General features: G+C 40.1%; 1 protein-coding gene across 1 annotated transcript in view; it reads left to right on the top strand.

The window, feature by feature from the left end:
• Nucleotides 1-1,584: 1,584 nt before the first annotated feature.
• SPAG17 (sperm associated antigen 17) overlaps nt 1,585-27,104 on the top strand; it is a 269,667-nt gene continuing 244,147 nt past the window's right edge. Inside the window, exon 1 of the mRNA XM_055403672.2 lies at nt 1,585-1,697. Within this exon, the coding sequence (XP_055259647.2) occupies nt 1,611-1,697 (87 nt within the window). The 5' untranslated portion in view covers nt 1,585-1,610. The remainder of the gene's footprint in view (nt 1,698-27,104) is intronic.

The raw sequence follows: 27,104 nt of genomic DNA, 5'->3' as shown, positions 1-27,104 counted from the left end.
ATTTTATCCTTATGACAAGAAGAAAGGGATTCAGGTTGTGATTTGTGATTGCATGGATCTACTGTCCAAAAAGATAAACCATTCATATTTCAACAAGAAAAGTGGAATTTTTTGGTAAATTTCCTGTGAAAAGACTTTCTATAAATTATGCTTTCTCTTTAATATATGTTTTAAAGAAATGAGGCAGGAGGAGAAACTTTCCCTTCATTGATCCAAATTATGAACAATAGTTGAAAAGTAGCATCATCTTTAAACCTCAGATGAAGTAAGACAGTAGTAAATAGGTATCATTATCCCATTCAAACACAATTTCTTCCTCAAAAAAAGCAATAAAAAGTGTCAGAACACTTTCTTGCAATGAAGGATCATCTGCAGGTTGTGCTGAATGAAGTTAAGCTTCAAGTCACATGCATCACCTTAGCTGCCCTGGCCCATTGGGATAATTGAAACACCTCAACTTCAGGCCAAGTGCAGAGCTGGGAGGAATGGGTAAGCACTGGTCACACTGCATTATATAGTGGAAAAGACTAAAGAGATAGCAAAATACCTTTGGCTGAACTCTGCCCCTGGTTGTCCTCAAATTTGTCCCATTGTAAGAAGAATTAAATAAAAATAAGTCTAGCCCTAAAAGAGAGACATCTCTCATTTTAGCAGGCCTAAAACAGTGGTAATAGTAGTGTAGAATTGAAGCACACTGGAATTGGGATTCATATAATCCTGGATTTTAATTCTAGTGCCATCAGTGATACACTGTGAGACTTGGAAAAAGGTTGTTTTTAAGTAAATAATGTAACAAGGTGCAGCATATAACCAGTGCTCAAGAAACAAGAGTGGTTGTTATATTATTATGATAACTATCATTATTACTTTGGGAACTCTGATCAGGATACTTTAGATATTGGTGCTATGTGAGGGAAAGAGGGAAAAGACTACTTAGTGGAGCATAGTGTAAAAGAACTTGGGCTAATCAGGAAGAGAAAACAGTTCATAGACACTAATCCTGACTACAGTTATATCAAAGACCCTATGCAAGAGTAGCTGGACCTATTTTAGTAAGGCCTTGTGGGGCAGAACCTAGACCAAAGCAGGGGATGGAGGTGGGAGACAAATTTGGCTTCATATAGAGAAGCATCTTGGGCAGATTAGAGAGGAAAAGAAAACAGCATGGGCTGTCCTCTGAGTGGAGTCAGTTCTTCATTCTGCGTTTCCCAAGGTGGAAGAAACCTTGGTAAACAAGTCGTGGACGGGATTCCAGGGATCCTGAATTTCTCGACAATGTCTCGGACCAGAGAAGGCTCTAAAGAAGAAGCAGAGGGTGGGAGTAAAAGAAAGTAACTTGACCAGCTCGGGGCTAGTTGTATTCTTTCCTCCTCCACTTGCACATTTCTACCGCTGGGAATTTCTGATCTAACCTTGGGGACTGGAGTCCCGCCCACAAGTTGCCGGTTACCGTGGCAACGGAAGCGGTTGACCAGAGCGTTTAGAACAGGTTTAGCAGAGGGGAGCCAATCCCTTCAGGAGCTGGGCGTGGCTTCGGTTACTGTGGCAGCGGGGACGCTTAGTCCGGGCCAGAGGCCAGTTTAGAGGCTGATGCTCCTCCCGTTCTTTGCATGGCACCCAAGAAAGAGAAAGGCGGGACAACCACCACCGGCTCTAAGATATGGGAACCCTCGCTCATAGCTGCACAATTCAACCAGGTATGCCCGGAACCCCGGAATCCTCTCTGACCACCCCCCGACCCCGACTCCAGTGCTGAAGCCCGAGCCAGACTCTGCAGGCGACGCCGCCAGGCTGTCCTTCTCTTCTGGACATCACCGCTGCCCCCTCGGAAAATTGGACTTGGTACCGCTCTCCCAGGCCTGACGGTGTTGTTCACAAAAATCCTAGGTCCCACCCGCAGCGAGCATTGAGGGAAAAGGGAAGGGGACTCCGATTTCAAGAGGGGATGAAAGTGAGTGGTAGGGGAAGAGTAGAGGTTTTGATATCTCACCATCCTTTTCAGTGAAGTCATCCAGAAGGTACTCCACAAATGTACTGGAGTTGTCTTTATGAACTATTCACTTTCTCCTGATTTCTCCTGAGGAAACTGTCCTGAATCATTTGTAGCCTGGCACATAGTAAGGCTTCAATAAGAGCTGTATGAAAACAGACATGGAGTATCAATGCATTAGGTATCAGTGTATTTAATACAAAGGAGCCTTCTACACATAGGAAAGGATGACTTTCTTATGCGATGCCCTAATACCACAATATCAAACGTTTTGATGTATTTTGAAGGTAGTCTAGGAGATCAAAGTAGTGAGGGGTTGACTGCTGGACTCATCCATAGGATGACACAAAGGTAACCTATAACCCACCTGCCATCCATCACTGACCACTTCTCCACCCTACTCACACCCACCACCTCCAGTGAGTTGGGCAGCCCAGTACCTCCTGTCATCTGCTGCCAGAAATTCACTTCAACACCAAGTTGTTTCTAAGTCAAAGATAACATTTGCAAGGAGGAATTCTGGGAATTCCAGGCTGCCATTCCAAAAACACCTTAAAAAACTGGAAAAAATTCTTTTTCATTTTCTATATGTATATGTTGCACTAGAGAGTGAGTACTTAAAGGAAAAATATATTGACGTTTCATGATGTTCTCATGAGAGATTTCTATTTGTCCTTATTTTCCACTATTATTGTTTTTCCCTGTGAACAGTGATCCTGTCTGATATGAAATTCCACCAGATGAAGAATTTTGTGAAAGTAATTAAGATATTGCCGATTCTGACATGATGTCATGGAATTTGGGGTTATTTCTATAACCTTAGGAATGAAGGATGTCAACTCAGTAATTCCCAGTTACGTTCTCAAATTCTCAAAGATGTTTTTTAAAATACTCTATAAAAGCACCCTCTCTTTTGCTTTTATAATTCAGAACTAGCCAAAATAATTTTTTCTCCATTTTCTTTGAAACTGTGTAGGCCAAGTTTGGGCTTGGAGAGAACATTTCTACTTGAATTATAAACTGCTGAACAACAGAGTTTGATGGAGCTGCTGACATTGCATTAAGCTTTAGTGTTGCAAATATGAAGCTATAATTTTCCTAGTTGAATGGAAAACCTAAAGGCACTATTTTCCCTTATGATTTGAAAACCTGAAATAATATTCAGCTTTCTTGTTCCTGCCTAAACAATATAATTTCAATAAATCTTATATGTAATAGAAAGAATTTGAACTCAAAGAAATATGTATTTTTAACTACAACAAGTAAACTTCTTCAGTTTTTTGAAATACAGGTTCTTTTTGCAGAGGGAAGGCAACTGCCCTCCACCTCCTCTCATATTTTTTTTCAGCTTGGTTTCATGTCTGATAGCAGAGGAAAATTCCCACATTAAGCCTGAAGTCCAGTGCCCAGAGGCATGCCCTAACCACAATGTAATAGACTCTGAATTTGGGTTAAAGATGACTATAGATGTGTGAATTCCTTATTCATAGGGCTTAACAAAGTTCTTTGTACATATTGGGTGTGCAAAAAATGTTACTGCTTTAGTTTCCAGGGTTTCATTCCATGGAGTTCTACCTCTGTGCAAACTGTGCTCCGTTATATATGGTTGAGTATGTGTGTGCTACTCTGTGATTGTGTGTGTTCACTGGGGGCCAGGGAGAGGGAAGTTTTCTTCTCAGTCTCCCATAAGTCAGTTTTTAGAATTAACTGATTAAATTAGTGAAGTGAAAGTCGCTCAGTCGTGTCCGACTCTTTGTGACCCCATGGACTGTATATAGTCCATGGAATTCTCCAGGCCAGAATACTGGAGTGGGTAGCCTTTCCCTTCTCCAGGGGATCTTCCCAACCCAGGGATCAAACCCAGGTCTCCCGCATTGCAGGCAGATTCTTTACCAGCTGAGCCACAAAGGAAGCCCTAATCAATAGCAAGTTTGAAGTCCTGTTTGCATTGAGCTGCACTAGAGTTTACAGAGAATAAACAGGTTCACAACTTGGTTTTAGTAAATTTACTTTGGATCACTATTTTGGGCTGTCTCTTGGAGGCTAGAATAATCATAAAATTTTCAGTACATTTCAGTTGGCTATAAAACCCAAAATGATAGCAAATAATACAAGGCAGTCTATTTCTAAGCATTAGATGATTATATTGAGTCTAGAGGTTAGGAAGATCAAAGGGGGCTGAGATAGCCAGGAAATGCTTTCTAAGATATTTACCTTTATCTGAGTTCTGAAGAGTAGGTAGAGTTTGAGTAGGTAGAAAGCAGGAGGGCAATAATTTTCAGAAAGGAGACCAATATGTGCCTTAAATGAACCTGAGACATTTGAGAGAGGAAAAAAATGTAGGTTAGATGGCTTCTAGGTGTACATTGCTCGTAAATTAATTCTGTCAATCAAATGATCATTTACTAACGTTGTTATCCAAACATTTAGCTTGTTATTATATATGTGAATAGATAATATTGTTATGTGTGAATATATTACATTATTAGTGTATTGAACTGTCACACTTCAAATTAGGTAAATTGGAAATATTTAGGGACAAGACTATGAAAATGCATCTTAATGTTGTCTTGTATATGACATAGACATTATATTTATGATATCTAGCAGCATTAAGTGTTAGAGATGCTTTGGTGTTATATAAATTAAAATCTTTTCATGCAACTGTCAAGGCAGTCTGCTGGCCACAGCGAGAGGAACAGGTGTTAACCCAGGTCCTTGGTGATAAAAGGTGCTATCAGAAAGCATTTTGGTCTAATATATTTTTATTTGTATTTTTTATTGTGGTAAAACATACGTATAACAAAAAACTTATCACTCTAAACATTTTTCATGTATTGTTCAGTGAATGGCATGAAGCATCTTCACATTATTGTGCAACCATCACCACCTTCCATCTTCAAAACTCTTTCATCTTCCTCAACTGAAACTATATCCACTACCTCCCTCCCCCCAGCACCTGGAAACACCCATTTTTCTTTATTGTGGATTTTTGTCCCAAAAATGTGGTCTTCAGAATTTGAGTAGTCTCCAAAAGTTTGAGTTGATTTAGAAATCTCATAGGTAGAGTGTGGTTTGAGATTTTGTTAATCTTAATTCTTAAATACTTTCATATTTTCAAATTATCCTTGGATTATTGTATCTTTTCATTTATTCCAAGTTTAAGGTCTCATTTTTAGGTGTAGCAAGAAGGCAGCCATAACTTGTGAGACCAACTATTTGCATAGTAATTATTTCATTTGCTTACTCTGACCCACTATCAGTTCAGTTCAGTTCAGTCGCTCAGTCGTGTCCGACTCTCCGCGACCCCATGAATCACAGCACGCCAGGCCTCCCTGTCCATCACCAACTCCCGGAGTACACTCAAACTCATGTCCACAGAGTCGGTGATGCCACCCAGCCATCTCATTCTCCGTCGTCCCCTTCTCCTCCCGCCCCCAACCTTTCCCAGCATCAGAGTCTTTTCCCCCTATAGAAACTGTTAAAAAACAGAAAAAAAAAAAAATTCTGGCAATCCACATATACCTTAACCCAGCCAGCCTCACTAATCAAACTAATCAAATTTACTGATTTCACTTTGTAAAGATGATTTTAGGTCCCTAATACCCTTGTCAGGTATTGGACACTTACTTTCATTTACCTTACATTCATCATTAAGATTTTACTTCTTGATTAAGCCTTTGATCCTTCTTTAATATAAATATCCACATATTTTAAAACATTTGTTAACATCTACTGTAATATATTTAGGTCTTTACTGAGACTCATGGGGTCTTACTTTTAAAATTTATATATTTTCATTATCAATGTATGTTTATCCCTTTCAAATGAATAATAATATTTGCATCAAAGGCACAGATTAATAATATACATGGTAATGCTGTCCTTCACAATATTCACTCAGAGGTTGAAGCTCCCGGGGTATTTGGGCTAACCTGCTTCTTTTAGGGATCTGAGGATTCAAATATTTTAAGTTCTGGTTAAATTCTGGTCCAAAAATATGCAATGAATTGGCACGTGAGGGACCAGATTACAGATATTCTCTCTAGTCCTTCTTCCTTAATAGAAATATAAGTTATGATAAAACTATAGTATTTAATATAGACCTTGCAATTAAAAAAACATGTTTTAAACCAAATTTAAGGAGAAATTTCTTCACAGTCCAACTCTCACATCCATACATGACCACGGGAAAAACCATAGCCTTGACTAGACGGATCTTGGTTGGCAAAGTAATGTCTCTGCTTTTTAATATGCTATCTAGGTTGGTCATAACTTTCCTTCCAAGGAGTAAGCATCTTTTAATTTCATGGCTGCAATCAGCATCCGCAGTGATTTTGGAGCCCAAAAAAATAAAGTCTGACACTGTTTCCACTGTTTCCCCATCTATTTCCCATGAAGTGATGGGACCAGATGCCATGATCTTTGTTTTCTGAATGTTGAGCTTCAAGCCAACCTTTTCACTCTCCTCTTTCACTTTCATCAAGAGGCTTTTGAGTTCCTCTTCACTTTCTGCCATAAGGGTGGTGTCATCTGCATATCTGAGGTTATTGATATTTGTCCCAGCAACCTTGACATACTCCTTTTCCTATTTGGAACCAGTCTGTTGTTCCATGTCCAGTTCTAACTGTTGCTTCCCGACCTGCATACAGGTTTCTCAAGAGGCAGGTCAGGTGGTCTGGTATTCCCATCTCTTGAAGAATGTCCCACAGTTTATTGTGATCCACACAGTCAAAGGCTTTGGTATAATCAATGAAGCAGAAATAGATGTTTTTCTGGAACTCTCTTGCTTTCTCCATGATCCAGCGGATGTTGGCAATTTGATCTCTGGTTCCTCTGCCTTTTCTAAAACCAGCCTGAACATCTGGAAGTTCACAGTTCACATACTGGTGAAGCCTGGCTTGAAGAATTTTGAGCATGACTTTACTAGCGTGTGAGATGAGTGCAATTGTGCGGTAGTTTGAGCATTCTTTGGCATTGCCTTTCTTTGGGATTGGAATGAAGACTGACCTTTTCCAGTCCTGTGGCCACTGCTGAGTTTTCCAAATTTGCTGGCATATTGAGTGCAGCACTTTCACAGCATCATTTTTCATGATAATTGATGCTTTTGAACTGTGGTGCTGGAGAAGACTCTTGAGAGTCCCTTGGACTGCGAGGAGATCCAACCAAGCCTTTCCAAAGGAGATCAATCCTGGGTGTTCATTGGAAGGACCGATGCTAAAGCTGAAACTCCAATACTTTGGCCACCTGATGCGTCGGGTTGACTCACTGGAAAAGAGTCTGATGCTGGGAAGAATTGGGGGTGGGAGGAGATAGGGACGACAGAGAATGAGATGGCTGGATGGCATCACTGACTCAATGGACATGAGTTTGAGTGCACTCCGGGAGTTGGTGATGGACACGGGGGCCTGGCGTGCTGTGATTCATGGGGTCGCGGAGAGTCGGACACGACTGAGCGACTGAACTGAACTGAACTGAAGGAGAAATTTAACTACTTTGTTTCAAATTTCAAGATCTACACAAAATGCTATTTTTTTAAAAGTGTGAAAAAAATGCCTCTTTCTGCTACCTAGAAATATGCACATTTCCTGGTCGTGCCTGTCGAAATTTGGCTCATCAGTGTCTCAGACCAACTTCATCTCTCCACTTTCCAATTTCTTTCAGTGGCACTAGAATTCTTACAGTCATTGAAGTTCATCAAGAGTGAGTCATTGCTCTTGTTATTCAGCTGACCTCAAAGTTCTCTTAATTTTTCCTTTAATATTTTCTCACTTTTGTCTCTTCCTTTCTTTTCTCATGCCTTCATTCTTCATTTTGATCCTGAATTTTTACAATAGCGCCCTCACCCCTACTTATTATAAAATCATCTATTTTTGTCAAACCAAGCCTGTTTGTGAAACCAGTGACCACTGTACCTTTCCTAAACACTGCTCACACCATGTTCACTCCTCCATCAAAAAGTACCAGCGACTGTCTGTACTCTCAAAACCTAATCACCCTGGTTTCTTCGACCCTCTTTAAACTGGTCCCCATTTAACTATCAAATTGAATTGCTCCAGGCAAGACAGTCTCCTCCTTGAAGTACAGATACATGAAGGAGCCAGTGAGCTGCTGGAGAAAGCCCCAGCTGTGGGGCCCAGCCGATCTGGGTAAACAATCCTGATTTTGAAAGGCCTGATGGATGGCCTACAGCAAGTGTCTTACTTTCCCTAAGCCTCTTTCTCCTTTTGTCACATGGAGATGATAATATTCACCTCAAAGATTTACTGAGGTTGTTGTTCAGTCACCAAGTCATGTCCGACCCTTTGTGGTCCCATGGACAGCAGCATGCCAGTCTTCCCTGTCCCTCACCATCTCCCGGAGTGAGGCTGAGGAGTAAATGACATCTGCTTCATTTCATAGATACTGCATTGCACCTGGCTTCTAATAGCAGTTCAGTAAGCGAGGTCACTCCCTCCATTCTGCTTTTTCACTCATAATAGTTTCTCTACTTAAAATGAACTTCCACCTTCCGTCTCCTTGTCAGACCCATTCTTTTAGGCTCTCATAAAGCCATGCCTTGCGGTAAGCTTTCCTAACTACCCTAACATTTATCTTCCCTCACCTTTGCTCTTGGCCCTGTCTTTTACAACTCAGTCCTTGGTTGCCAAGTATGCCTTGAATTATTTGCTATCATTTCATGTTTTATAGAGCATTAAGTATCATGTGAGCTGCTTCACAGAAAAATCATATCTTATACTCCTTAAATCAACTCCACAATGACTAGCATGTTTCTAGGCACACAAACCCATACTCAGAATCTGTACAAAACTAATTCACTGACTTACTTTGGAATATGAAGAAGCTTTTGTTGTAGAAACCAGGACAGGACCTTTAGTAGACTGAGGAGCTGTATTCCAAGAGAAGAGGAAGGGACAGAAAACATTTATATAAAAAAGCATCACAGCAGATAAATAGGCTGAGTGTAGCAGTACCCCCCCCCAAAAAAATTATGCAATGATTCCATTTCACTTTACAGAGATATTTCTCTGCTAACCAGGAGGCATTAAAGTGAAAGCTCTTTAGAACATATAGTTAGCGGTTACTCCTCATTATATTATATATCAGCTGAGGAATAATGCTTGTCTCTTATTAAACATAGCATCGTGACAATTGCTGAGTTGTATGCACTTGAAAAAATAGTAATCAAATTTCCTGGAGTCTGGAACAAAGCTTACACCTTGTAAAGATTTGGAAAGTAGATAAGGGTTCTGGACAGGTATAACTAAAATGTTTATATTCCAGACCTCTTAAATAAAGTTATAAAGTATAGAGATGCTAGGATGATAATAAACAGTCTAAGTAGGTTTGGGAGAAAAAATGTTCAGTTGTGCTCAAAATCATTATGAATGCAGTTTATCAAAAGAGAAATATGTTTTATTGGACAGAACCCTTGAATAATTTTTGAGAGGCAGTGGAGGATTTTTCAACTTTTTTGATCTTCAACAGTAACCTATTTCTCATGTTAATGTGTATTTAAGACTTACTGGAAATACTCATAATATGAGCTGAAGACTGATGTCTGGCAGCAAGCATATTTCTGAAATTGGGTTGGTTTTTATTACAATATTTTCTGAAATGTGCTTTCACTGATATTTACAAAACAAATTGCCAGTTCGCACAAAGGTTGTTTTAATAAAAGCCAATGAAAACAACTGAGTTGCTAGGAAGAATGTTAAGAGGGAAATGGACTTCTCATAACCTCACATTATAATTTCTCTTTTTGGACAAAAATGTATTATTTGAAGAGTTTGGAACCAAAGGGAGTTTGCATGTCAAAATATCTACCTGGATGTTATATGTGATCATTTTTATTGCAAATGAAAAATATTAAATACAAGTAAAATGTCAAGTGTTGCCAGTGTGAGTTTGGCAACATACTAGGAAAATGTTAGTTAAGAAATGGTGAACATTGACCATGTTTCAGCTCTAGCCATAGAAACCATCATTAGCTTCCAGTTACCCACAGGGTACAATGTGAGATATTCTTCCTGGCTTTCATAACCCTGCCTAATTTGGTCTTTCTCTGCCCAAACATCTTTATCTTCCTTTGCTCCAGTTGAATGATCTTTGTGGTATCCCTAGGCACATGCTGACTACTCTCATGCAGTTTCCTGGCCTGAAGATCTCCCTGCCGCCATCCAACTCCTTCTCATTAAAACCCTCCCTTATCTCTTCCAGGGCCTTCCCTGGTGGCTCAGTGGTAAAGAATCTGCCTGCCAATGCAGGAGATGTGAATCTGATCCCCGGATGAGGAAGATCCCCCAGAGAAGGAAATGACAACCCATCCCAGTATTCTTGCTTGGGAAATCCCATGGACAGAGGAGCCTGGTGGGCTACAGTCCATAGGGTTGCAAAGAGTCGGACATGACTTAGCCACTAAACAGCAACAACATATCTTCCAGTAAGGAGTTTAATCACATTATTCTGGTCCTTATTGACTTTTCTCCTTCCACTAAGCTACCTCAATGATTGTTATCTTTAATGCTATCCTACTTTAAGCTATAGTACAACACTTTCAGTATTACCTACTGTTTCTACATTCTCTTACAACATTGCATATTCCTGGAGGATAGCAAAAAATTAATATTTTTAATTCCCTCCCTCTTGCCCACAGCACCTAATAGTGATTAGTACATACTGATCTTCTACGAATACTTACTGAATTAAATTCATTGACTGTCTTTTACTGCCTCAATTTCCTGGTCTGTTTCCTTTTTTGACCTCCAGAATTAGTCCAAAATCATTGCTCATGAGAAAATCTCAAAGTCTTAGTTTTTATATTCATAAAACAGAGACAGTGGTCATACCTCCTTTGCAGATATTAAAAAGATTGTTGAGAAGATTTTAAAACTTCTAACGTGTTATCTTAGACTTCACACATCCACATCCAAACCCAGACTCTAGATGTTCCCTTTCAAACCTGTTCTCTCTCAAGTCTTCACCTTCTCATTGAAGGGTGTCACCATTCATTCAACAAGTCACTAGGGCCAAAACCCTTGCATTCATTGTTGCTCCTCCTTTCCTGTATCCCATAATCAAGCTTTGCTGAATCCTGTTGGCTCTGCCTTTGAAACTGATTTATCATCTAAATCATCTCTTCTTTTGGCACCACCCATACTGCTATACTGTAATACAAGCCATCATCTCCTCTTCAGTTCAGTTCAGTTCAGTCGCTCAGTCATGTCCAGCTCTTTGCGACCCCATGAACCACAGCACGCCAGGCCTCCCTGTCCATCACCAACTCCTAGAGTCTACCCAAACCCATGTCCATCGAGTCGGTGATGCCATCCAACCATCTCATCTTCTGTCATCCCCTTCTCCTCCTGCCCTCAATCTTTCCCAGCAGCAGGGTCTTTTCAAATGAGTCAGCTCTTCTCATCAGGTGGCCAAAGTATTGGAGTTTCATCTTCAACATCAGTCCTTCCAATGAACACCCAGGACCTATCTCCTTTAGGATGGACTGGTTGCACCTCCTTGCGGTCCAAGGGACTCTCACGGGTCCTCTCCAACACCACAGTTAAAAAGCATCAATTCTTTGCACTCAGCTTCCTTTATAGTCCAACTCTCACATCCATACATGACCACTGGAAAAACCATAGCCTTTACTAGATGGACCTTTGTGGACAAAGTAATGTCTCTGCTTTTTAATATGCTGTCTAGGTTGATCATAACTTTCCTTCCAAGGAGTAAGTGTCTTTTAATTTCATGGCTGCAGTCACCATCTGCAGTGATTTTGCAGCCCAGAAAAATAAAGTCAGTCACTGTTTCCACTGTTTCCCCATCTGTTTGCCATGAAGTGATGGGACCAGATGCCATGATCTTTGTTTTCTGAATGTTGAGCTTTAAGCCAACTTTTTCACTCTCCTCTTTCACTTTCACCAAGAGGCTCTTTAGCTCTTCTTCATTTTCTGCCATAAGGGTGGTGTCATCTGCATGTCTGAGGTTATTGATATTTCTCCCAGCAATCTTGATTCCAGCTTGTGCTTCCTCCAGCCCAGCGTTTCTCATGATGTACTCTGCATATAAGTTAAATAAGCAGGGTGACTTGCTTAGCTACAAACAGCTCAAGAGTTTCAGAACATAGTCTCTTTCTCCCATTTTCTCTGCCCTGGAGCCTTGTCTTCATAGAGCAACCACAGTGGTTCTTTTAATGCTCAAGACTTAACATGGTATATCACAGCCTGGTATCTAGTCCTCTGCCACCCACTACGACTTTTCGTGTAACCCACCTTTCCACTCAGTCCGTTGTAGCTACACTGGCCTTTCGGCAGGCTTTGGATCCATCGGCAAGCACGCTACTATTTTAGAGCCTTTGCTCTTTGCTAGGCTTCCTGCCCAGAATGACCCTTCTCAAGATGGTCACATGAGCCATTCCCACTGTGCTTCAGAAGCCTGTTCCGACATTGCCCTCCCCGCCCTCCCTATGTAACCTGCGTCTTCACTCTCTGTTTACTTGTCTCATCAGTTCCTGTCCTACTTCATTATCTTATTCTCGGTGTTTCCCTCTTGGGATGGGAAGCTCTGTGAGGGCAGGGATGTGTCTCATTCATTAAAGCATCACCAGCACCTGACACGGAGAGGGGCTCAATCATCTTAATTACCTCTGGTTTATACGTGGTAGTGAAAAGAGAATATTTATACTGATTTATTTGATATGCATCTTTTCTTGCATCCTCTGGGTATATTGATGCAACTGGTCTACAGTGAGTTAGAACTGCAACAAAGCATTTGGAACTTTTTTCAAAAAGCTATGGGCTGAAACTCCAGAAATTCCATTTCACCACTCTGGCACTGTTTTCATGTTAGTAGTTCTCAGTGAAGCCATCTTTCTTGGTACTTATTCAAATAGTTTGAGATATCACAGGTGCTGTCCTACTAGCACACCCCCACTCAGATCAACAAAAAACATTTAACTATTAATATCTTTAGCATCTTTACCAGAAAAAGGAAGAAGAAAAGACCTGAAAGTGAAGTCACTCAGATGTGTCTGACTGTTGGCGACCCCATGGACTATAGCCAACCCCATGGACTGTAGCCTGCCAGGCTCCTCCACCCATGAGATTTCCCAGGCAAGAATACTGGAGTGGGTTGACATTTCCTTCTCCAGGGGATCTTCCTGACCCAGGGATCGAACCCAGGTCACCCACATTGCAGGCAGACTCTTTACATCTGAGCCACCAGGAAATTCTAGTGTTTTAGCATCTCAAGTTTTGCAAATAAGGTCCCTGGTGGCTCAGAGGTTAAAGTATCTGCCTCCAATGCGGGAGACCCAGGTTCGATCCCTGGGTCGGGAAGATCCCCTGGAGAAGGAAATGGTAACCCACTCCAGTATTCTTGCCTAGAGAATCCCATGGACGGAGAAGCCTGGTAGGCTACAGTCCACGGGGTCGCAAAGAGTCGGACACGACTGAGCGACGGAAGGGAACAGAAAGCACTTTTACATGAAACATTCAAAGTTTTAGCAATAGTAATTGAATGTGCTACTTTGATTTATATGTTTTCCTAAAGGTTTCCTTCTCATTTCAGTAGATAAATGCTTTGCCTTAGTCAAAGCTGTAAATCTACATTGCAGTGGTACACCAATATATTATTTTTTGAAGTTCAGCTGAGTATTTTATGTATAAAAATGCTCACTTATGTTTAACTACATAGCAGGTTATGTTAAAAGCGCTGATGATATGTTTTTAAATGTTTTGCAATTACTTCATTGACACATTTTGATTAAAAATTTTGTTTCAGTTTTTTTTAATGCATGAAACTGATTATATTATGTTCTTTAAATTTTCCTTCATTAATTATTGCAAAATTCCCTTATTGAAATTGTGAGCTTTAACAAAACATGTTTGCCATTCTGATTTAAAAAATGTGCTTGCCTGTTCAACTTTTAACAACACAAACTTTAAGAGTTCCATTTCCATCCAACATTTATATCATTTGCAATAATAATCAAATCTAATTAATCAGATGCTTATGTTGAAAGAATTATGTTGTTTTGCACTTCAGAAATACAAACTATTTATTAATGTCATAATGATTTTTACATAGTATCAGAATATTTATGCCTCAGATTATATTGATTATAATTTTCTTCTTTGATCTTCTGAAAAGTCAGAATACTTATCTATTCATGATACTTGAAAAAAATTTTAAAAACCTATCCAACTTTGAAGTCCTCTTCACTGTTGATTTCCATTTTAAACATTTTATATTATAAATTTATATAAACATAACTTATATATTATTAAGTACATAATAAATAAAAATTATGTACACAGGAATTGAATTACACTATCATTTAAAAACAGTAAAAACTAAACAAGTCAGAATCAACAGTTTGAGCTTGAGGATGATGACTGGGGATCCTCTGGAAGCCCAGAGTGCTTAGAAAGATATACAATGTACCTTTGCTGCCTGTCAGGACAAAGTCTAGACCATAAACCATGCTTCAAAATTTCCCTCAATGCTACACTGCCAAGAAACTCAGGTATCAATGATCAAAGCAACATCTTATAATGATCAGTTTGCACTAACAAGGTTATATTTTTCATTCCTAGTTTTACCAATTTTTTTCTACCAATCAGCCTACAGTCCAGTTCAGCCACTAGGTGGGCGTACTTGTGTGTGTCCAGGAGGTGTCAGAACTATCTCCTCTTCTCCCCTGTATATTCCCTCTACATGGCCACCCGTTTGTCCTTCTGTCCTGCCAATATGATCATGTCACATCCTGCTTCAGTCTCAACCCTTACTATTACTTACTTGGCCCTTCACAATCTTCCTGGCTCCATTCCAGCCTCATCTTCCCTCCTCTGTCCCAGCCCCTGTCATACCTAACAATTCCACAACTCAAACCTGCTAGGTAATTTTGTGCCTTCATGTATATAGGATTTTTTTAGAATGCCCTTCTAAACAAACATCCTATATAAATCAGATGTACTTCCTCTGTACAACTAAGATTGACTTCCTATTTCCAATTCACCATGTTTACACAGTACTTATGCATACCATGATGATGGTAATTAGAGTTATTGGTGGGTCTGCTCTCTCACTTGACTGTGAACTTCTCAAGGACAAGTAGTGAGTCGTATCGTCTTTGGGTCCTCTCTGTTGAATACACTCAGTCATTCATAACTGGAGGAATGATGAAAACAAATGCAGTCATTCTTCCTGTTATACCACAACCACCCACCTTTAAATCACATTCTTCCTACCGTCCATTTTTTTTTACTGATGTAAAACAAACAAATGCCAATATTAAATAGTCACTCTAATGCATTTTGGTATATGTGCACACCAAGATATAATATATTTTCAGCCATGTAGAAGATTTCCTCAAGTCTCTTCCAAATAGTACCTATACCCCCAAGGAAATTAACACTGTTCTGACTATTAACACTATTCTACCATCATCAATTACTTTTCCTGTTCTTAAATTTTATTTCAATGATACACATGAACTCTTTATGCTTAACATAAAGTCTGTGAAATTCATCCATGTTGTTGCATTATTAATCATGTGTTCTTTTTGATGACTTTGCAGTATTCCATGTATGAGCGTACTATGATTTATTTGTGTATTCTCTTGCTGATTGACATTTGGGTCATCCCAATGACATTGGGACATTACAGTTTGAGGTGTTACAAATGATACTACTATAAAATTCTTTTATGGATTTTTCTCTGGACATATGTACTCACTTTCCTGAGTATGTAACTCAGGATGGAAAAGCTGGTCATAGGACAGGCATATGTTTAGCTTTAGTGGCTACAACCACAGAGTTTTCTAAAAGGATTGTACCCATTTACACCCCATTAGTAATATATGAAGTTCCAAGTCATTTATCAGTCTTTTTAATTCCATAATTTCTTTTTGTTTTGTATTTCTACTGTACTTCATATTGTTGTTGTTAATTGCTCAGCCGTGTCCAACTCTTTGCAACCCCATGGGCTGCAGCACACCAGGCTTCCCTGTCCTTCACCAGATCTGTATGTTGAAATTAAATTCCTAATGTGATGGTACTAGGAGGTGGGTCCTTGGAAGTGGAGCTCTCATGAAAAGGATTATTGCCTTTATAAAAGACACTCTAGAGAGATTCCTCCTTCTGCTCTGTTACACTATAGTGAGAAGAGGGCCATCCATGAGCCAAGAAGTGAACTCTCACTAGACACTCAATCTGAAAGTGCCTTGATATTGGACTTTTAACTCCAGAACTATAAGAAACAAAATTCTGTTTTTTAAAACCCCCAAAGTCTGTGGTATTCTGTTATTAGCCCAAACAAACTAAGACATACTATAATAGTTCTTTCTCTCTGATCTAAATTTGTTTCAGTCAGTCAGTCCCCGCATTGAAGTCCCTCCTGCCCTATGACCCGTTTGTTTGCCAATTTGTGACTCTTTCCAGCTATTCAGTCCCTTTCTAGGTTTTGTGCTTAAAACTCAACACAGCTTTCCAAGTACAAAGATATTCTAGTTTTGTACAGCTGTAGAATAGTGTTTTCTATTTTGTTCCCACTTTTTTTCTAGATCTGGTGAGCCAAGGCCTTTTAACCAGAACTGAGGCCCATTAAGCTGATAGTTATGGGAAAGCATTAAACATAGTCACCCTTCCTATAACTGATCATCAAAACCTATGAAGTTTTTTTTTGAAGTTTCATAAAAGAAATTTCTTTTTTCTTTAGTTGAAGTGTACTGATTTACAGTGTTGTTTTAGTTTCTGATATACAGCAAAGTAGTTCAGCTATATATCTACAGTCTTTGTCATGTGCTTTTCCAGTGTGGTTCACCACAAGATATTGAATAGAGTACCCTTTGCTAGAGTAGGACCTCGTTGCATATCTATTTTATGTATAGTCGTTTGTATCTGCTTATCCCAAAATCCTAATATATCCCTCCCCTTCTCTTTTCCCCTTTGGTAACTGTGAGTTTGTTTTCTATGTCTGTGTGTCTATTTCTGTTTTGTAAATAAGTTCATTTGTATCATTTCTTTTTAGTTTCCACATATAAAGCATATCATATGATATTTGTCTTTCTCTTTCTGAGTTAAGATGAAAATCTCCAGGTCCATCCACGTTGCTGCAAATGGCATTATTTTGTTATTTTTTTATAGATGAGTGATAGTTCATTGTATGTATGTACCACATCTTCTTTATCTATTCATCTGTCAATAGACATTTAGTTTGCTTCCATGTCCTGGCTATTGTAAATAATGCTGCCATGAACACAGGGGTGCATGTATCTTTTTAAATTAGTTTTCTCTAGATGTATGTCCAGGAGTGGGATTGCTGCATTATATAAAGCCTCTAAACTTCTAACTAGAGTTTCAGTTCAGTTCAGTTCAGTTGCTCAGTGGTGTCTGACCCTTTGCGACCCCATGAATCACAGCACGCCAGGCCTCCCTGTCCATCACCAACTCCCAGAGTTCACTCAAACTCACCTCCACAGAGTCGGTGATGCCATCCAGCCATCTCATTCTCTGTCGTCCCCGTCTCCTCCCACCCCCAATCCCTCCCAGCATCAGAGTCTTTTCCAGTGAGTCAACTCGTCGCATGAGATGGCCAAAGTATTGGAGTTTCAGCTTTAGCATCAGTCCTTCCAGTGAACACCCAGGTTTTCTTCAATGCATCTACTTACATTTTACACAATGATGTCGTTTGACACACATGCTTGGTCAATTCAGAAAGCTTTGTCAAGTCTCCCTGCAGTGTTTAATTGTTCCCTTGGCACACGGCGTCACTGCCAGTGTCTTCCAGTGAAGGCAAGGCAGAGTGGTAGAGGAAGGCCCATGGTCTGGGAATCAGGGTGTGTTTCTTCCTATCTGTGACACCTTGACCAAGTCTCCATGCTGTAGATTTCTTTTCCAATCTTCAAAATGAAGGAATTAGACAAAGTGGCAATGAAAGAAATCGCCTAGCACCAAATTCTAAAAACTTTTGTTTCACTGTAACTGTTTACGCATCTTGCATAAAGGTGGTTAAATAAGACATATACAGGGAAGGTCCCCAAGCTCCTCTCTGTTAATGCTTCTCCATCGAGAACAGTGTCTGCTTAACCTTACCTTTGTTTTTAAGCAAGTTTTCTAACCATGATGAAACATTTCCTCTACTTCCACAATAAACCAGTGCTTTTGCTGTGAAAATTTGTGAAATGCTTTCTAAAATGAAGTCAGCTCTGTTTCCTGACTGTACCTTGTCTTTACCCTTCACAACCTTGAGACTTTGTGTTAGTCCTCTTCGTTTTCTGCTGAACGTTACTATGGTGTGTGGCCCTAGGTGTTACAGATAACATCGCAGTTTCTCAGGCAGGGTATATTGAATAGAAGTGTGGGGAGTAAACCCCCCAAATTGTATAAATACCAGTGAAAAATCATCTGATATCAAAAAATGTATATGACTCTGTATGTGTGTGTGTGTGTGCGCACGTGCTCCGTCGCTTCAGTCATGTCCACCTCTTTGAGACCCCGTGGACTGTAGCCCACCAGGCCCCTCTGTCCATGCAATTGTCCAGCCAAGAATACCAGAGTGCATTGCCATGCCCTCCTCCAGGGGATCTTCTCGACCCAGGGGTGGAACCCAGGTCCTACATTTGCATTGCAGGTGGATTCTTCACCCACTGAGCCACCTGGGAAGCCCTTATGACTCCATATATGTATTTAATACTTGAGTTTTGGTTAAACTAGTTTAAGGTCAGAAATATTGACTTCAACTACCTCTGTTGTCTTAAAAAAATTTATTGACGTATAGTTGATTTACAGTGTTGTGTTAATTACCGCTGTACAGCAAAGTGACTCAGTTATACATGTGCATACATTACTTTTCATATTTTTTTCATTATGTCAACCACCTTTGTCTTTGCATAAGTATTTAGGTGACAGAACAAGGATAGAGTTTCATTATTCACACATTTTATTGTAATCACAAAGATAAGGCATTAGAGAATGTTTATTATTCAACTTGTCATGCATATCTTATAAATTTAGCACCAACCTAGAAAAATGTTTGTGGAAAAATTATTTATTAGGACCAGATTTTCAGCCTTTGTGATGGAGATAATTGTGGATGTGTTATTTTACTCTTTGAAATGAAGATGTCACTTTTGCTCAGAAGGATATATGCTCTAAAATATATTTAAAGCAATGATGATCTGTTTTTCTGAAGAAACTTGTTTAGCTTAATCTCTCTGGTGTTCAGTAACTAGAAGCAATCATGTCTAGAGACCAAAGGTTTTGATCATGTGGAACAGAATTTTCTGTCTAAGAGTTAGACAATTAAAATACTTTCTGTGAGGGAAACATGAAATGATTAAATTGATGTCTCAGAAAAAAATTAATAGGTTAGAAGTGGAAGAAGTTTTTGGAGGCTTGCATAGACCCAATAGGAGGTATTTTCAATAGTCTAGGTTTGAGGTAGTTATCGGTTGAACTAGATGAATTGTCATGAGAATAAAAAAGAAGTGATAGATTCAAGAGTTTCTAGAAAGAAAGTAACTGATTGTATATCCAAAAGGAGAATGGAGGAGGATTTGAAGTAGGATGACTGGGGAAAATGACAAGTCTCAGAAACTGACAAATTTAGCTAAATGAACTTAGGCGATTTTTATTGTTTGTGACAGGGCCGGGGGAGGGAATGAGTTTGTCTGTTTTGTTTTTAGAGTATTATGGAGAGGTAAAGATGGCTTCCCTGGTGGCTCACACGGTAAAGAATCCACCTGAAATGCAGGAGACCTGGGTTCAATCCCTGGTGTGGGACGATCCCCCAGAGGAGGAAATGGCAACCCACTCCAGTATTCTTGACTGCAGAATTTCATGGACAGGGAAGCCTGGTAGGCTACAGTCCATGGGTTCACAAAGAGTTGGACATGCCTGAGCGACTAACAGAACAACAAGAGGGGTAAAGAATTCAGCTTTTAGACATCCTGAGTTCGAGATGACTGTAAAACATCAAAGTAGAAATTCATCAGAAAATCCAGAATATGGACTATAGTTCACAGTCCATGTTTGGAGACATTGACTTAGGGGCTGTAAGTAGAGAGATGAAGTGGATGCCATGGGAGTAGCTAGAATATCCAATAGAAAGAAGCACAGATGTTTGAGCACAGAATTCTATGAAATATCTAGAGGTCCTCATTTATGAGACAGAAAGAAAAGAAAGAGCCTGGTGGTCAGAGAAGGAACAGCCAAAGGTATAAAGACAGAGTAAGGACAGTGTGGTATCACGGGAATCAGGTCAGAGAAAGGGGCACAAAATGGCATTTGAATCCTTCCCTATGGAGATCTAGGTAGAACAGGGCCAGGCAACCATACTTGGTGATGAGAACACCACTGGTGATCTTCATGGATGTAATTTCAATAGAGTGAGTGGTGGTGATGGTGGTAGTGGTGATGATAGAAAGAGGGAGGTGGGAGCAAGATGGAAGGAATGTGTCTTATCAGGAGGTAGGCCTCAAGTCCCATGTTTGGGAAAATTTAACTCTGAATAAAAGAAGATCATATGGAAATGTGTATGGCAGTCCTAAAGCAGGTTGGAAAAGAATTTCCAGACCCAGAGCATTGCAGAAAGGAGTTAATTTTTTAAGAACAAAGAGCAGAGATAATGTGGAAGCTGCGAACACAGCAGGCCGACCTCTTGACTAACCAGGGAAAATTGACATTTTTTGTGGGCTAGTAGCCAATTTTTATAGCCTCAAGACAAAGAAAATTCCTGCCTGAAGGGCAACATTAAGTGATTGGTTGGACGCTACAGGGTGAGTACAGGGGTGGGCATTTTTGCCTAATTTGGGATCAGGAAGCTGACCAGTAAGGATCAAGGGGCTTTTGGCAATGATTGCAATGGAGCTTAGACAGTTTTGCAGGTGACCTTGGTTCTGGGCTCTGCTTCTGTGGCCTTGACGCAAGGCCTTGTACCTGTGGCCTTGGGATGGGATTCCACAAAATAGTTAGTGGGGAGACTGGGTTTAGGTGAAGATAGTTATGCATCTATGAAATGGGAGGGAGAGAAATTGGGAGGAAGGGACTGAAAACTGAAGGGAAATAAAAGGATTGAAGGAACCAAGTTGGAAAACAGGTAAAAGGAAAGGGGGTCATTTGCTGTCATACAAGAGAAAAAGGGTCAGAATCTCTCTCTCAGCCCAAGAAAAGGAGCAAGTCCTCAAGACTGGGGAAGGAAGATCTGAAACAAAAATAGGAAAAGGGGAAGAAACTCGGAGAGCCTTGGTCTTCTGAAGAGGTGGAAGTGGGGCCGCTGTGTGGATAGAAAGTGAATGAGCAAGAGACACAGACAAAGAATTCCTTCCACTCTTTCTTCAAAGGTCAGTTTCCCATGAGGCAGGGAGATAAGACACAGGGGGAATGTGGTGTATTATAAAACCCACACCATTTTACATACTGACTTCACACGCCTGCCTCCCTTACCAGAATGTGGGCCTTTTGAAGGCAGAGACTTCTTTCTAGCACTTTTTGAAGTGCAGGAAAGCACAAAGGGTGATATAAAAGCACATTAGTACCATCGTGATGGTTTCTAGTTTGTCTTTCTTTTTTTTTTAAATAAACACTGGGGAAAGAATGGAGAAACACTTTGTCCTTATTTTCATCTCCTGTTCCATTCCTTTCTCTCTCTTCCTAGAAGCAAGTACTATCATGAATGAATATCCCCTCAGCCTAACTGTGTATCTATTTATCTGTATCCACGAATATTCCATAATATTTTTACTGTACAATTTTGAAAATCTACACAAATGGTTTCATATTATGCTTACCAATTATGCAATTTATCTCTTTTTTAATTTAGCTTTTTCTAAAATTAGTTTTGAAGTCTCACCATGTTGAGAATTTAGACTTAGTTCTTTTCCTTTAATTTCTCATATTTTATTAATCTTTGCATCCTCCATTTCCAGGGTAGCATAGGTACCCACATAGCAAACGTTATTAGGGAATGAATTAGGGCAAACAATATCATAAAAGAAACATACTTTGTATAGCTCTTTGTTATGAAATACTTTTAACTATAATCTCTTTTCTCCATCATAGTGTATTTTCTTCCCCAGGCTAATGCTTTTTAAGGAGAGTAATTATGACTTATGCCAATGCATTCTATTCTTAATGCCTACTTAACCGTTTGGCACATAGTGAAAGTCGCTCAGTCGTGTCCGACTCTTTCCGACCCCATGGACTATAGAGTCCATGGAATTCTCTGGGTCAGAATACTGGAGTGGGTAGCCTTTCCCTTCTCCAGGGGATCTTCCCAACCCAGGAATCAAACCAGGGTCTCCTGCATTGCAGGCAAATTCTTTACAAACTGAGCTATCAGGGAAGTCCATTGTAACTCCTCAGTAAACAGTGATTGAATGAGTGACTCTTTACTGTAATATTACTTTGTGAAAGTCCAGATTCTGAGAACGTAAATGTTTTTCCAAGACCATGTGGTTGGAATCAGGACTAATAATCAGGATTTCTGATACTAAATCCAGTGGCCTTTTCATTTTACTATAGAAAGAGCTATTGTAAGGCCTATATTAGGGAATCAATAGGAAAGAAATAATTATAATGAATTATTGCCCTGATATAACCAATAAATAGACTCCAAGTACCTGTGTAATTGGGGGAAATTAATAACCATAACCAGGTCTAAAGCCTTGAAATTTATCATGAGCGTTAACTTAGAATGCTTTATCACATGGTCACTGAACCACGTGAGGTCCATATGGTAAAGGAGATAGGGGAGTTATGAGGACGCACAGGATCGCAGGAGTGAAGGATTCGGCAGGAAGCAGTTTTACTGAAGTACGACTCTTTTGCTAAGTTTACTGGTAACCTAATTGCCTTTGATGACATACCAGTGTTTGTCTCACCTTCCGGGTTTTGTGATGCCTCCGCTCCTGACTCTCCTCCCGCTCACTTTCTTGACCACCTCCTAAGAAACCCTTTCCTCAAACAGGGACAGTTGAGTGGAGATCTGAAGGAAATGACAAGAGTTCTAGGAAAAAAGATCTCAGGAACTCCTAAAGACACCCCCCATACTCTAATCTGTCCTCTCTCTAGGCTGGATTAATATAGATCAACACTTTTAACCCTTCCCTTGATGAGTTGGAGGTTTGACCCCAGTTTCCTCACTCAGAAGCAGGTCTCCATCACCTCTTGCCTTCCTAGAACAACTCTTGGGTCCTGAGCAGCTATTAAAGTTGCTGCTGCTGCTACTGCTGCTAAGTCGCTTCAGTTGTGACCGACTCTTAGTGACCCCATGGACTGCAGCCTACCAGGCTCCTCTGTCCATGGGATTTTCCAGGTGAGAGTACTGGAGTGGGTTGCCATTGCCTTATCCTATTAAAGCTGGGATTGCTGGAAAGAACCAGCTCTGGAGAACGACACACCCTAACTCCCCTGACAGAGCAACTGGGTGGTCAGTCTGCACAGGAAAAGGCCTTTTAAGGAACTTATTTTGAAGCCTAAGCACTGTTAGTTCACTTTCAGACTCATATCTTCGTCATTTTGGGGCATCCTTTACAATTTGGTACATTTAGAGTGTTGGTCACTTCAGTCATGTCCTACTCTTTGCAACCCATGATCTGTAGCCAGCCAGGCTCCTTTGTCCATGGAATTCTCCAAGCAAGAATACTGAAATGTGGGAAGCCATTCCCTTCTCTAGGCGATCTTCTTGACCCGGGGATCGAACCCAGGTCTCCTGCCTTACAGGTGGATTCTTTACCATCTGAGCCACAAAGGCAGTCCTACATAAAGGACATTTAACCATACCAATTTAACAAATGCTTGTTGAGGTGAACTCTGCCTCTTTTTTTGTTGAATTGAGTCAGGACACAGATTCTCTGCCACAACTCTTGCTCAAGATGCACTCTCACAGTTTTCCTGACACCCCCAGTGCTCAGATAGATGCAACATTCCCTCCTCACATAACAAAAACTCAGGCACTAGAAGATCTGACCTCCCCCAGATCATCCATGCACGCCCCTTCTTCCCATAACATAGTCTGAAGATCACAGTTTTACGCTTAAAAATCAGATCAGGTCGTCAGAGAATTTTTGTTCTGCTTCTGGGTATCAGAGATCATACGGGAAATGAAATTTGATTACCACAACGCTGACATTTCTTGAACATGTTCTTGAATTTGGGGGCAAATAGGATAGAGTGCTTGTAATCAGGACAGTCTTATATCCTTGTGATAATCAGAAGCATCCTTAGATATTCCTCACTCACTCAAGAGGGGTGTAGAAAGTAAGCTATATCAGTGACTTTGTAGTGAACAAATAAGTGAGATGACAGTAACCAAAAAGCAGATGTGGGGCATGGATAGCTCATTAGAAAGAGCATCAGTTGTTTACTTGGAAGTCCTAGTGCCAGATCCACGCACGTTCATGAATTAGGTCCAGTGCCTAGGGAATAAACAGCATTTAATTAGAGAAAGGAAAATGGAAAAAGAAAACAGAAGAAAAGGGCTACAGTAGAGTAACTGGGACTTCCCTGGTGATCCAGTGGTTAAGACTCTGCACTCCCAATCCAGGGGGCATGGGTTCGATCCCTGGTCAGGAGATTAAGATTTCACAGGCCACACAGAAAGGCCAAAAAAGTAAAACTGAGTAACTAATGAGCTCATATTGAGTCTTGAAAATATATCTTTGAAATATATCTCAATATTTAGGAACTTCCCTGGTGGTTCAGTGGTTAAGAATCTGCCTTGCAATACAAGGGGCACATGTTTGATCCCTGGTTCAGGAACTAAGATCCCACATCTTGTAGAGCAACTAAGTCCTAGCACCGCAACTACTGAGGCCCACATGCTCTCGAACCTGTGTGCCACAACTAGACAGTCCATGCGCTGTGCAACAAAGGAGCCCGGGCAGCACAACTCAGACCCAAGGCATCCAAATAAATCAATAAATATTATTTATATATATATCTTAGTTTTTAATGTGGAAGATAGTAACTCAACACTGAAGGGACCCAAGGAAGGCACATAAGGGTCTCATGTCTGAGGAGGGAATTGATGAAAGGTTGTAGCCTTTAATATCTGATGATGAAAAGAGATCTCCTTTCTTCGGGGTGAGTCCCTGATTCCAGTTTTACATTTGTGGAGCAATTAGCAGGACGCCTCTCGGCTTTGCTTGGTCTCCTCCGTTAGAAGAATGCCTCTGATATGTAATATTTGTTTCAAAACCCAAAGAAGCTTGTTTCCTTTTGAGGTTTGCCTTACTTTTTATGTTCTGAAGTTCATTTTGGACCTCAGATTTTGCTCCAAGCAATAAAACTGGTTGGCTTGTACTAACATAATGGAGCCGTAATTTTAGCCAACTCTGGGGGGCGGGGAGATAGTTAAGGTGTGTAGTGGTTTCTGTGGTTTCTATGTGGAGTAGAATTCCCTGCAAAGCTTTTCCATGTGGTGTTTTAATAGCTGTCTTAAAACTCTCTGATGCATGGAGCAAAACTGAATTAGACTCATGTGCTAGATTGCTGGGATGGGCCAAGAATCCAAAGAAACAAAAGAGAAACAATCAAACAGCCTAAGCTCAGAGGCTAACTGTCAGAAGAAGATCCTCAAGACATATCCAAGTTGAAAATTAAAGACATGATCACCTAATTTAACCCATTTTTGCAGGACTTTCTAAGGAAAATTTGAATTTTTCTTTGCATGTATTAATATTTTATTTTTCATGGAATTTTACAACTTACAAAATGCTTCAATATATATCAAGCATTTTGTAAATTGTATATATATATTATATATGTATATATATACACATTTATTTATTAGAGACTTACAACAACCTTTGGAAGTTTGTGTTATTAGATCCGTTTTTATAAATGAGAAAACTGTCACAAAGATAGATCCAAGGTCGTTTGGCTGAGAAACTACAGAGGCAGAATTGGATACCACCTCAAAGCTCTGCATATTTACACCAGAACTTCATAATTTTAATTAGTGATCATATTTAATATTCATGAAGCAAGGATCACCGGACGAGTAGTGTGCATACACAGTAAAGATGTTTCTGGACTGCTGAGTTCTCATCAATGAATATAAGGCATTGTAGTATTGTCTAAACTGCAAGAGAATATACTCCTCCTTTAATTCAAATGCTCAGTGGTTTCAGAGACATGGTTCCCTCCAAAGTGCTAAGTGTAGCTGATAAAATGCCACATACTTAGTTGGCATTCCCATATTAAGAATGTGTAAAAATTCTCTTTAGTGTGTGGTTTTGGCTGCTAAGTTCCAGGAACATTTATTGAATGTTACTATATGCCAGGCACATGGGCACAGTAGGAAATTATCTACGTGATATGATTCTAGCAAAGCCTTTTCCACTGCCCCAGCCCATTGCCTAAAATACCTTCCTTAGCAGGGCATCCCTTTGAGTTAGTCCAGGAGTCACTGTGATTCCTTTGAAAACTGTGGGTAGCTTGGAAAGAAGAAAATACTTTAAAATTTGTCTTTTAATTTTACCAAAATCTTGGGGTATATTTATTCATCCAGTTAGCAAAATCAACTATTAAGATTCTGAGCTGAATAGGAAGTGATGCGGATACTTTTATTCTACCCAAGAAAAGGGATGGGGAATTCTAAAAATTCACCCATCGGGACCCACTGGAGCCAGAATACAGCAGCAACAGGTCAGGGAGCCCATCTTATCCAGAGAGAGGGTTGCCCTAAGGGTCTCTATCCAGAATAAACTTCAGTCACTTTGCTTTTTTTAACTTTTATTTGCATTTATTTTTTGCAGCATTTTATTTCCAGGCCATAAGTTTTTGTTTCTTCAGTTTCTTCTGAGCTATCTTTTACTTCTGTGCAACCTCCTCTTCTGGTTTAGGAACAATCTGTTCTTTTTCGGTAAGGATAATCTCAATGTGGCTGGGAGAGCTTATGGAGGCATTGATCTGACCATGAGCTCTGTAAATCCTGTGCCCTGGGGGGCTTTGTTTCATCTGGACGTGCTCAATGACCAGAGAATCTACATCTAAGCCCTGAAGTTCAACATTAGTCTCTGCATTTTTGAGCGTGTGCAGTAAAAATTCAGCCCTTTTATTGGGCCAGCAACCCTTCCCATCCAGCCCCACCATTCAGCCTGTGCACAGCT

The sequence above is a fragment of the Moschus berezovskii genome, chromosome 4, assembly GCF_049115385.1.
Source record: "Moschus berezovskii isolate FMDL1 chromosome 4, NW_MosBer_1.0, whole genome shotgun sequence".
NCBI lineage: Eukaryota > Metazoa > Chordata > Mammalia > Artiodactyla > Moschidae > Moschus > Moschus berezovskii.
The sequence above is the reverse complement of the archived record's forward strand: the minus strand, read 5'-3'. Positions and strand labels throughout refer to the sequence as shown.